This window comes from Coturnix japonica, unplaced genomic scaffold, assembly GCF_054131305.1.
Source record: "Coturnix japonica strain WE unplaced genomic scaffold, WE-NBRP24 Scf046, whole genome shotgun sequence".
Taxonomy (NCBI): Eukaryota; Metazoa; Chordata; class Aves; order Galliformes; family Phasianidae; genus Coturnix; species Coturnix japonica.
Genome location: NW_028188949.1, coordinates 417,448 through 429,617, shown reverse-complemented (window position 1 = coordinate 429,617; position 12,170 = coordinate 417,448). Strand labels below are relative to the sequence as shown.

Sequence of the window (12,170 nt, the reverse complement as noted above, 5' to 3'; positions counted from 1 at the left end):
TAGAAATCATTTTTCTCAACAGCAGCCTATAAACACTGCTAATACACAGCGCTATCAAATATTTCTATCAGTGTGGATGCAACACTTCTTCATGCTAACTGTAAAAGTATATACTAGATACCTTAACACTAGGTGTACTCGGTGTAGAAATTGGGCATTTACATACAAAAGCACATATGTGCATATAAACCTTTGTGCTTGCATCCCAGTACATGCCCAAAGACCATCCAGTGAAGAGCTTGTAAAATAAGAACGTTCATTATTTCTTTGATGACAGCTTTCTTAAACTTCTGAATGGAATGGAATCATACAGAAGGAGTTTCTGCTCATTGCTAATGGCATTGACCCTCAAATTTCATTCAGTTTGGGCAGTGAAAGCCAACCAGCTAATTTCACTTTCCAATAACAATCAGTGAAACTGATTGATTCTAAGCAATTCTAGTTCCACTCTGTTGAGCTTTACATCACAGTTCTGTACAGGACTGCTTGGTTTCATCAAAATTGAGAAAATAACATTTAATAGCTGGTCTTCTCTTAAAGGATGACTGACGCAGAAGATAAAATCTTTGGCCTAAACTGTTCTGCAATATCCACTGCAAACATCATAATCATACATACCTCTGTAATAAGAAAGTAAATGTTATTTTCAGCATATCCAATCTATAGCTATGAATGGACCCTTCCAGTTCTGTAAGGTACAGACATAAAGATCTATAAGGTCCATTCATCAGCAGAAAAAAACCTTGTGAACAGATAACTGGAACAAAGTGAGAGATTACATTTCAAACCTGAGACCAGCATGAGCCTAACTCTTAAGTCAAGATCTACAGTGTGCTATTAAGAACTACAGCATTCCTTTTCCTGGGAGAATACCGAACAGAGGAATCTTTAAAATTGATTACTTGCTCTGAACTAAACATCCACTGCTTCTGAATTGCCCTCAAAGTACAATTTGCTGCAAAATATTATGATTCCGAGCAACACATCCAGGTTTTCCTGGAGCTGGGTTAAAAATAAAGCACAGTCACCCAAACAATTATAATCCTGAACACAATCATGAGATCCAGCTAAACTGCGTGTGAAGGTTCAGATAGTTTTCATTCTGTCCTTATCTGAAACAGCACACAGATTTTTGTAAATATATGCTATGAAGTACCATAATCAGATCTCTAATCCAGTTTAGTTTTTAAAACAATTGAAATTATATGCATAATCAGTCTTCTATATTTGATTAAATAAAAACGCTGGCAGGTAACAGTAATGTCTCTGTAGTCAGGACTCATTTAGAAGCATTATCAAATCTGAATTTAATATTCCTTTCATTTTACCAGCTTTCACTGGATTTCACACTAATAGTTCTTTCCCCTCTGCTTTTCTCATTAATTACCTTTCAATTGTATTTCTGGGAGGGTGAAAACGCATCTTTTCAAAGGATTCTTTTATGACAACACATTACTTTAACCATGCTCCCTGTCTCTCATACAGCTGGATTTAGCATCCACAAAAACGGGGGTGCTGCCCATGTCCATAAACCTCCGTTCCCATTTGGTCAGAATGGAATTAGGATTCTTTACTGAGGTCCCATCAGAGATTACTGTCAAAGGGGCCTGGAATGGTGATTAAAAGGAGAAATCCTGAAGTTGGGTTTTCCAATGTCAATGCTACGCATGTCATCTGAGGCCAAGTATTAGGAAGTAACAATGCCTCTTTCTCCCACGAATCAAGGGCTACAGCAAAGGCTGTTCAAAAATCACAATTTTCTTGAGGTATTTTGCTCATGTTTTTGGGAAGTAAATACATGGAGAGCAGGATCGTCCCCAATTACTCATGGGAGGAAGGAGAGAAACTTCCCATATTTTGCAATCACAAAGCCTTTCATCTAGGCCACTGCAGATTCTTGGACACCCTTGGAGGCTTGCTCTTGGTTTCTTCATTGCAGATTCAAGACAGGCACCAGATGCTGAAAGCAGCATTTGAATTCTGTTTGTGTAACAGTGAACTATCCTCAGCCTTTTCAAGCCCACTGATTTCAAATACAACAAGCGATGTTCTGACTGTAAGCACCCTTCCTGCTTTTCCTTGTGAAACAAGTGTTTCCACGGGGACTTCTCGTGAGTTGAGGGTGAGAGAAGCACATGTATACTTGGAACTTATAAAACACAAAAATACAACATTTCTATTAGTCAGCGGCAGTGACAACAAAACAGCATCTTAATGAAATGAATTAGAGATCCACCTATTGACAATATTCTCGCAGATATCTGGTGCATGAAGATAGTAGGAATCATTTAAACTTTTCTGGATCTCTACTCCTCTGCTGCAAGACAAGTTTGCACCTACCAACAGAACTTGTGATCTGACCTCATCTTAAAGAGGGATGTAGGTGCACATATATGCCAACAACTGTAGAAAGGAACAAAGCAGACCTACCCTGTAGCCAACATCTTCTGTGATAACTGCTGTGTCGACCACGCAACCTGCTTGCCACAAGGTCTCTTTGATACTGCAACCATAGAGGAACACATTCTTTTTCTGGGAGTGTCCATGGTAGTCACAGAACACCTAGGGAGGAAAGAAAGGCAAAATCTGTAATACTGAAGTAAGCTTTGTGGTTCTTCACAACAGACACTATAAATACTAGAGGATTGTATGTGAGGAATTACACCTTTGTCAGTGCTCTTCAGACAAACTCAGAGCAGAGCTCTGGGCCAAGCCTATAATCAGTGTCAAACTTTGTTAGTCAGCCGTACCTCGTTTTACCTATTGGAACTGACATGATCTCATGAATCCAGTGTCAACACCGGTGCATTTCTGTCCACAGCAGAAATAAACATGACATCTGTGCAAGATTCCATGCCAACCGAGGAACCTGAGAGTTCACGGTAACTTATGATACAACGGAGCAATTTGTTGGGCTCCTCTGACTTCTCAACTCTAGCATTAGCCTCAGGAGATTTTAAAACTGCACCTTTTGCCAGCAATTAATCACCTTGGCTTCTTTAAACACAAAAACTGTGCTACACAATGTTTAGGAAAATGTAATTGTGCAGTTGTGTAAAAATGTATTGTATGTGGTCAGATACTTACATGAATTCCTGGACATAAAGCATGGGACATTATCTTTGTCAGACAAATAATCTGATTCCACACAACGCAATGTATCTATTTAATCCATCTCTCATGTCAGCTATCATATAAACTAGGTACAAGGTACATTCCAGGTTTTAATGGAAGTTTTGATTGCCTTCATAGGCACATATCAACTTTGATAAAAATGAAAATCACGATTTAATGACCCAAGAGGAAAATATTGACCCAAGTGTTAAATAATAATCAATCTCATTGCCCTCCGGAATATGAAGTCAATATAGACACTGCTGTTACATATATTCTCCATGTCTTTATCAGAAACATTCAGAAATCCAGCAGTGAAAAGACAAGGATTTCTAAAGAGAAGAAATTGGTTTGTTTTAAGGCAATATTCATTGCCGATTAGAAAGGAACATCGTGATATCATTTAAATAGTTTTCTGAGGCATCTATCAGAGACAAAGGGACAGGTGTCATAAGGTAGGGAAGCACTGTGGATCAATTAAAAAGATGAGGAAGAAAGATACATATTCTTATATAAACATAGACAGGAGGAGAGAAACAGATGGAATAGATCAACTTCTTCCACCAACTGTTAAGGCAAGTTTTACCCTAGTATGCTTGTTTAGTAGTTATACAGTAACTCAGTTTAGCTGCAGCCAGTCAGGAAGTTTAATTACCTAAGGAACTGAGCATTTAAATTCCTCCAGCTGCTCTGACAAGCTGCACGTTGATTGGAGATGCTAAGACACTCACACGCAGATTCATCCCACAAGTCCTAGTTAACAGGACTGCTATAGCCACAGAACATCCTGAGTTGGACAGGACCTGTAAAAGGATCACCCAGTCCAACACATGGGGCTTATGCAGTCCTACACTTCAAGCAACTGCCTGAAAAACAGGGAATTATCCCATAAAGCCCCCTTCTAAACAGCTGCATTTATTGGTTCTTTTAATGACAGGCATTTTTCCAGTTAGCGTTCCATCTATGCTTCCAGCAATACAGTCATAGATTAGTTTAACCACAGGTACCAACTAGAATTTACTCCTATGAATATCAAAGAAGGTTTTACAGCTGTGGTTCTATTTTGAGGCAGAGATCCCAGCTCAACCAGGTATCAATTACCTGCCAATTTACAGAATTACTAACATGCAAGATGCATATATTATTACCTAAAAGATTACTTATCAGAAACCACACAGGGATGATCAGCTGCTCAGATAGCTGTGCTGCCTGATAAGCAGGAGGTCCATAATTCTGCATCTCAAGAGTGAATCCTTAAGTGACAAGTCTGGAACAAGCCTTCCATATTAGTAAAGCATTGTAAAAGCCAGGCTCTGTAACACCACTATTTCATGCCATGGGATGAATCCATGACTGCCACCCACCTCCACAGCAGAGAAGTCAACACTACTGGAAATGTTTCCATTCCATTTGTGTATCATATATACCTACATTTTAATTAATTTTACTGAGCACTGCAGTTATTCTCAATGTTTATGACAAATCGTTTTGTTTTTGTTTTTACAATGCATTCTTCTGCTCTATTTTTATTCTACAGAGTAGCTCAAGCCTCACCACTCAGCCAAGACAAAACTGTATTTTATAGTTGCAGCACCCAATGAAGAACTTTCCTTGGGTTAAGCCTGGGCAACCACAAGGTAAACTTGAGACCTACCCACCCCTTTTTTCTCTCTATCCTTCTTGTACAGCTGTGACACCAACACACAGTCAAATTCCAAGTCTGGTGTTCACTGGGGTATGACTCAAGACACACATGCAAATTTTTATCTATTTAAAGTAATGTGCCAGCACTGAGCACCACAAAGGTAAGGACTGCTTTCAAACTCAAAAACAATCCCCCTCATGACTCACAGAATCAGGAAGCTTTTAAAACAAAGGAAAAGCAAGACAGAAAATGGATGCAAATACTCTTTTTTTTCCTTAGTAGCTTCGTGAGAGGACCCAATCTCAGACTGCTGAGGTAGACACGTTTAGGATGCTTTGCTCACAAAAAGCTATGTACTTGCAGTCAGATTCTGTTTCCAACCTTGATAGAATATCTCAAAAAGCAAACACCGCTTTGTGTCTCCTGGTCCCTAACAGCATCTTCCTGTCCCCTCCAAAAGTAACTTGCTCTTTGCTGCAGCTTGATCCCTCTGTAAGAGCTACACTTTTCCTGTTGCATCCTGCAAGTGCACTGTCAACTGTAATTCACAAACTGCACATTTCCTCACCACGAATGCTCAAGGGGAAAAAGCAACATCTCTTTCCCCTTCAGTCCTAGCTGCTCCCAAGCTTAGCTCTCTGATACTCCCGCTGCTCTCAGTTGAAAAGAAACCACCCTCAGTGGAGAGTTGCAATACTACAGCGTATCCAGCCCCTTCTTTTACTAGGGTTTCCAAAACCAACAAGAGAAGCAAAAATAAATAAACAAATAAAGCACTTAGATGGCTGTTTTCTATGGCTGAAGTTACCAATTAAAATGGGTTTGGTTTGAAAGGCCGCTAACTTTAAAGTTATTTCCTTTTCACTTTCAAGAAGCTTTCCTTTCCTTTGAAGAAACTGCTTGCGCATCCCCAAGATAAATTAAACTAATTCACTCCACAGAAATCATTTGGCTATCAGTGAAATTGCCTTCATGGCATCTTGGCAGTGAGTGCAGGGCAGAAGAAATCCAGCTTCTTCTGGAGTTGGGAAAAGACATTTGCGAGCATGTATAAACCAAAATCAATGTACTCTTCAAAGGCAAAGAAAAAATCAGTTTACCACGTCTGACATACTGCCTGTGAGTGAGAGACATGATACGATCAATAGTCTTACTTCACTCAGCAAGATGAAAACTTCCACTGGGCGCATGTTCAACTTCATGCATCTGGATGTGACAGGGATGGTTATGATAAATTTAAATTAAAAAGGCCCAATACGATTAGCACAATAAAACAAAACTGATCAGATGTAGCTCAAAACCCAAAGAAAATGTAGGTGGAATAAACTCTCAGATACAAGCTGAACTTCCAGTAGATTCCTTGGAGTGCAGAGCTCGATGTCAGGGCTGTCATTTAGGCCAAAAATAGCATATTTCCACAAATATTCACTTAAAGAAACTCACAGACATTTTCACCTTGTCTGAGGATTTTCTCATCAAGACCAGAGTGAACAGTGCATCTTAGGACATTTCCTGCCTAACTGGGGCTATAAGAAGCCAACTTGCTGTTCCATCCACTTCCATTCTGTTCATCAACATTTGAAACCATCAGTGTTTTTTTTTTATCCTGAGGTCTCAGAACTATTCATTCTGTTGGGCATCAAGACCGAACAGATGGGGACAGATCCCAGACATATGCCAGTAGTATCACCCCTCATGAACTTCCGGTAGTTCCCCCAAAAAGTCATTTTCTTCTCACTGAAGCAGCAGAAAAGTTCAACCATTTTGAAAGCTAACTTGTGTTTCTCTGATTGCACAGATTGCTCCAGTTTGGGCTTTTGCATGATCCATTCAGACTATGTCTTCACAGAATTTCTCCTGTCATTGCCAGAAAGATAACAATAACTTACTAACAATATCTAGTTTAGCTGAAGTACTTTGAGGATACTAAGGAGCTGTAAGGAATTTGTATTCACTCTGCAGGTGCACGAAGACTCTGAAGTTTGGAGTTGGTTAGAAGATTCAGTAGATAACCCAAGACTTTCAAAAACACCCCACAATGATGAAAGTATAGCGGTATAGTATGCTTTCCACATCTCTAACCATAAAACAGGGCTGTTGACACAACTGCAATAATCCATCTGCGTGCAATAACCCATAGAAGATACAGGGAGTTACTCACCACAGGGGCCCGGTTGATGCTGCGCAGATAATACAGAAGACCTTTGGTGTGGTAAATTGTTGGATGGAGCTGAGAACTGGGAGTCAGCCACTGCCTGTTCAGATCATCTCCACTCAAGGAACAACGGTGGCTGAAATCACAAAGCAACACATCACAAACAAAAGTTGATTCCAAAGAGTTCCTGATTCTGGCAAGACCTGGCACAAAGATGGGGAATGCCAATTAAAACACAGATCAAAGACTTTTAACACTGGGTTGGAATGAATCAACAGTCGGTACATTTCAGAGGTGCGTACCACCATGCAGATTTTATCATCCCCTTTCCTTCCAGAATTCAGACAGTTACAGCCCTGAAAATAAATGCAGATTTTCCTTTACTTAAGTACATACACAATCAGGACCACTTACAAACAAAATTACCTTCGGAAACGCTCTAAATTCTGCGCTATCTACAAAACTCACCCAGCTTACGTGCACAGCAAAGGCTTCTCAAAACCTCCACAGCAAATAAGTACATCCAACTCCTACTCATTCTAATTGAAGACAGGTGCTTGAATCTCTTCGACCAGCCTGAAATATGTATGCACTTAAATGAGATGAGCTGGATATCTCCTCCGCTCATGAGAAATGTAGCTATCTGAAGCACATCAAGAAGATCTTGATGCATGCTACATCATTATGTGGAACAATTACCTAGATTCACTGCAAAGACTGGATAAAAAGCTAAATAAGGATCCTAGATTTGCACTGAGAAAGTGTTTTCATTAGTTGGATTGAAAATATTCTGCTCCTGACTCAGTGATCAGTGAAAAAATCTGCAGGATATTTGATTGTAAGGAGCAGCACATCATTGTACAATTTTGCAGAATCTGACTAATTTCCCTCATTAGTGATTGTGTGCACTGCAGAGCCTAATTATTGTAAGTACTGGACAAATTTCTAGCTACAGAGTTACATCCAGCTTTGCTGTTCCAGCCTCCTAGTCACAGAATAAGTACAGATGTATTCCTGGGGACACAATCTGGCGGTCTGAAGATAGAATCTCGCATTGCAACTGGGGTGCATTGCATCCAGCGTTATCAGTGAGCCTTGCAAATAATGCTTGCAGAAAAAAGGTCTTAAGGCTGGAATACTTCAAAAAATACTAGATACAATGGAGAACTGGTTAAGAAAGGAAAACAAAGAAACAATAAAATCCACTAAAAATGTCATACGTTTCTAATGGAGAAAAACAAGGTCTCTGATGCCATCTTGGGGTTTCTGGCAACATCACAAGACTCATTCTGACTTTACTCTAGTTTCAGTGTTACCTGAATTCCCTTTTTTCCTCATAACCCACAGCTGCTACATTGCTCATTCTGAAAGCTGAAAAATATTGCCAGTAACAAAAGCATGAGAAGTCACTGAATGCTTCTACCAAATATTCTATGTAAAAACATGACCGTTTCTGTTATGTTTCTTAATAGCCCTTCAGGCAAAGTTACCTGCAGGCTCACCTTTCCTGACCTGCAAGAGAACAGATGCTCAGCTGAGATTTACAAGTGTATTTCTGCCAAGAACTTGTGTGCATACACAGTTTCCTTCCAGCAGGCGTAACTCCATTCTAAAAGTCACTAAACAAAAAGCCAGTTTGTAAATATATATATAAATTATTCTTCTTTCTGAACACAAGAAGAAATTAGATGTTCTCTTAGAAAAGGAGGCAAGAAAAACTAATCGATCCTGTTGCATTGCAGTGTTTCTCATTGCAGCATTAGATTCTGCTATGGACTGTGGTCTGGAATGTAGGGCTGGTTCACAAGCACATCTTGTACACAGCATGCTGACATGTTCATAGGTCACAGTACCCTCACTCTTCAGTCTTTACTCTGCCCATGTTGCAATTTACCAATTCCATCATTCTGATACAAAAGGAGGTTCTTCCTAGAGGAGACTCTATGACAGTTCAATTGCCCCATGACATTCACAGGCTAATTTATAATGGAAGGAAGGTAAAATCTCACCAAGAAGGCAAGAACTGGGAGGCAGAGTTCAGTTTTGTCCTCCAGTGATTAGTATCTTCGCTCATTCGAATGACCTTTAGATATTAGCCCTCTGCCTGGCAGCCTGTAGCCATAGCTCTGAAGGAGATGCAGAACTTTAATTAAATTATGAGACACTGATTTTTCCAACCTCGCTCACTCCCTCTGACCATACTGTTATAGGCTGTTTATTTTTGGAGATCCCCACCAGCTCTGTTCCCTTGCTCCTTTCCTCCTTCTCTTCCTCTCCTAATAGCGATGACATTCGCAGATAATGGTTTTGTCCGTTATGCTCTGCATCCAAGGGTGAAGGTAAAATATTAAGCTGATCTCAAGTGCTGATAGCAAATAAAGAGACTGGAAAGCTGAGACTGGCTTTCTACATTTGGCAAGATTTAATGAAATTCACTTCTCAAACCAAAGGCATTTCTCACAACGTAGTTCCAAGCTACTGTATTTGCTTTAAGTGCTTTATGTCTTCTCTCCTTTGCAGCATTAGTGAGACTACGTGACAGCCTGGATGGGACTCCCAGCAGCTCAAACCAAGTGATGAAAATGTTTGCCACAAGGAATTCCAATAGAGTAAAGGAAACCCCACCTCTACCTCTAAACAGATTACCCGTAATTAAATTGTATTTCTCTTGCTCACAAGTCTGATGCTTTGGATTGAACTTCTGTTATAGCTCTACCTCCTTTTCTACCTTTAAACAGTTCTTTGACGGGGGTCAGCATGTGGGACAGCTGTTAGCTGCCTCCTGGGGTACTGCTTGACTACCAGAGCACAGAAAAAAGGAAACTATTTGCTCCTTTGTTCTACATAAGAACTGAAGTGGCTCCATTAAACGTTCGGCCACAACCTTTGAGATACACGATCCATTAGTGCTACTGTAGAAAGGATCAGTTCCACAATTTGAAGTAGTTTGTGTAAATATCACACATCTCTCCCACCAATCAAGACCAAACACTTTTGACCTTCTCCAGACTCTGGGGCTGTAACGTTTCTGTAAGTAGTTCTAGAATAACTCAGGAAAAGCCACAGAGCTGGTAGAAGATGGGACCCTCAAAGCATAACTAAGGTGTTCTAAAAACGTACGTAGCCAGAAAACACTGCCACAGTGATCCACAGCAAAGCACCCAGCACTCACAACTGTCTGAGGAAAGAAACGCTTGGGTTGTCTGCCTTTCAGATATACTAGTGCCATGCAGCCCTGGAAAATGAACAGAAAGTAGTCAAGCCCACACCCTGAAGCAAAGATTTGATGGAACACGCTCAGCTCTCCTGTGACTGGCTGTGAGCAAAGAAAACTCAACCACAGGTGAATTTGTTGATGACTGTTGGTTTCAAATATCAGTACACATCATCAGTAATACTCCTGCACCTCTGCAAGCCGCACCTCTAAAGATGTATAAAGGCAGGTAGTCATTCTGAACTGCAAATGGGAGAACTACTCTAAAAAAGCCAGATCCTTAAAATCTCAAATTGATACACCACAGTCATAAAGATGAGGTTGAGTTTTCTCTTCTGAATACACAGGCAGTAAATGCACTTCTAAGAGAAGCATTAGACCTTGCTCTGAAGGCAGGGACACCTCACAGAGAGTTAATGAGAAAGAGGTTAAGTTGCTAAAGCACGGGCCTATTCAGTTAAAAACAGAATGATATTTTAAGTCTGTTTGCAATTTTAAGACCTTGCTTTTAATCTTGTACCTCGAAGTCTGACATCAAGTTTTAATGAAGATTCATCCTCTTTTTTTCTCTCACCCTTAGGTCTGCTTGGTTTAAGAGCAAAGCAAAAGATCCCTGAGCGCCTCAGCTTCCAACTGTACTGAATTCTGAAATGTCTTTGGACTGGGAGACATGAACTAGTCCTAACCCAAGGCTGATATTGTCAACAGAACCCTTCAGTTGGCTGCTGTAAGACTGGTTCGATGCCCTGCATGGAAAGAAAAATGAGAGGGGAAAAAGAGAGAAGGGAACACATGGGGAGGAGAGGGGAAAAAAGAAAACAAACACCAAAAAACAAAACAAACCAAAACAAAAAAAAAACACTAAAACAAAAGGGAAAAGGAAATATGAAATAAAGACATGGGGGGGATAAATGTAATGCACAAGATATTAGACCAGGAAGAAAGCGAGAAGTGGAAAGAGAGGAAAGTCACTTTTTAAAGAAAAGATGTTGCTGTGCTTGGAAGATAAAATGATTCAAAATCTCCTGTCCATTACAGATAAATGGAAAGACAGGGCCCATCATATCAAATGAATGATGTCAGGACTGATAATAACAGCACCTGGGGCACAGTGAACTATGAAATCTAAAGGGATGCATTGTCCCTCACCATCACCATTCACTGTGCATCTTAAAAGCAGACAGCAGTACCAGCACAGGATAAGAATATCTATAAAGGAAAGTAGGCACAAGTAAACATCAGGATGCCGTTGAACAGCATGTGGCAGCCTCAGACAGACACAGCATGCTGGACTTATAAATAACTACTGCTTACCCAGGATGGAAGCAAGAGGAATATTTGCATTAAGGTGTTTTGGTCTTGCAATTAAGAAAGCTCAGATCAACCTGAGATGTGAGTACATGTGGAGAGGGCAGGTGGAATCGTGAATTTTCTTGATTGTTAACCTTTTCAGAGAACAAGGCAGTGATGTTGGAAAGCAGCAGAACCAGTAAAGCCCTCCCTCATAATTAAAAGGAAGATGTGACAGAAATAGAATTATTTTTTTACAGCCTGAAGTCCATGCGCTGGAACTGACTACATTCACCATACATTTATTCCATGGAGATGCTCATCCAATGCCATCTAGTCGTTGCATTACAGCATTGCCCTGCGATGTCTATGGTCATTCTAGAAACAGGAAGCCCCCACAACAACAGCAATATTGGAGGCTTTAAACTGTGTGCAATCCAATGAAACACCAGCTTATGGCAACTAACAGTCTTCCATTTTCTGAAATATCTGCCTTAATTGCATTAGAGAAATGTTGAAGTACTGAGTACTGCTTCGTAGAGCTCTTCATATAATCCATTTCATTTTATAGCAGATAAATATACAGATAAGCACTACAGGACTCTACAGCTGGAATCAAAGATGGGGAAAAAGAGGGCAAGGTGTTTTCCTACTGTGCTCTGGGCTGCATCATTAATTTCATAGTGAAACTTCTTTCCCATCATTTAAGTGAGCTGCTTAAAGTTCCCTCTGGGATACCTCACTTGGGCATC

General features: G+C 40.2%; 1 protein-coding gene across 1 annotated transcript in view; it reads right to left on the bottom strand.

The window, feature by feature from the left end:
* LOC146752319 (cytosolic carboxypeptidase 4-like) overlaps window positions 1-12,170 on the bottom strand; it is a 91,145-nt gene that overhangs the window by 53,533 nt on the left and 25,442 nt on the right. The window contains exons 2-3 of the mRNA XM_085532006.1: window positions 6,921-7,050; window positions 2,431-2,562 (exon numbers count right to left, since the gene is read on the bottom strand). Of these exons, the coding sequence (XP_085388132.1) occupies window positions 2,431-2,562; window positions 6,921-7,050 (262 nt within the window). The remainder of the gene's footprint in view (window positions 1-2,430; window positions 2,563-6,920; window positions 7,051-12,170) is intronic.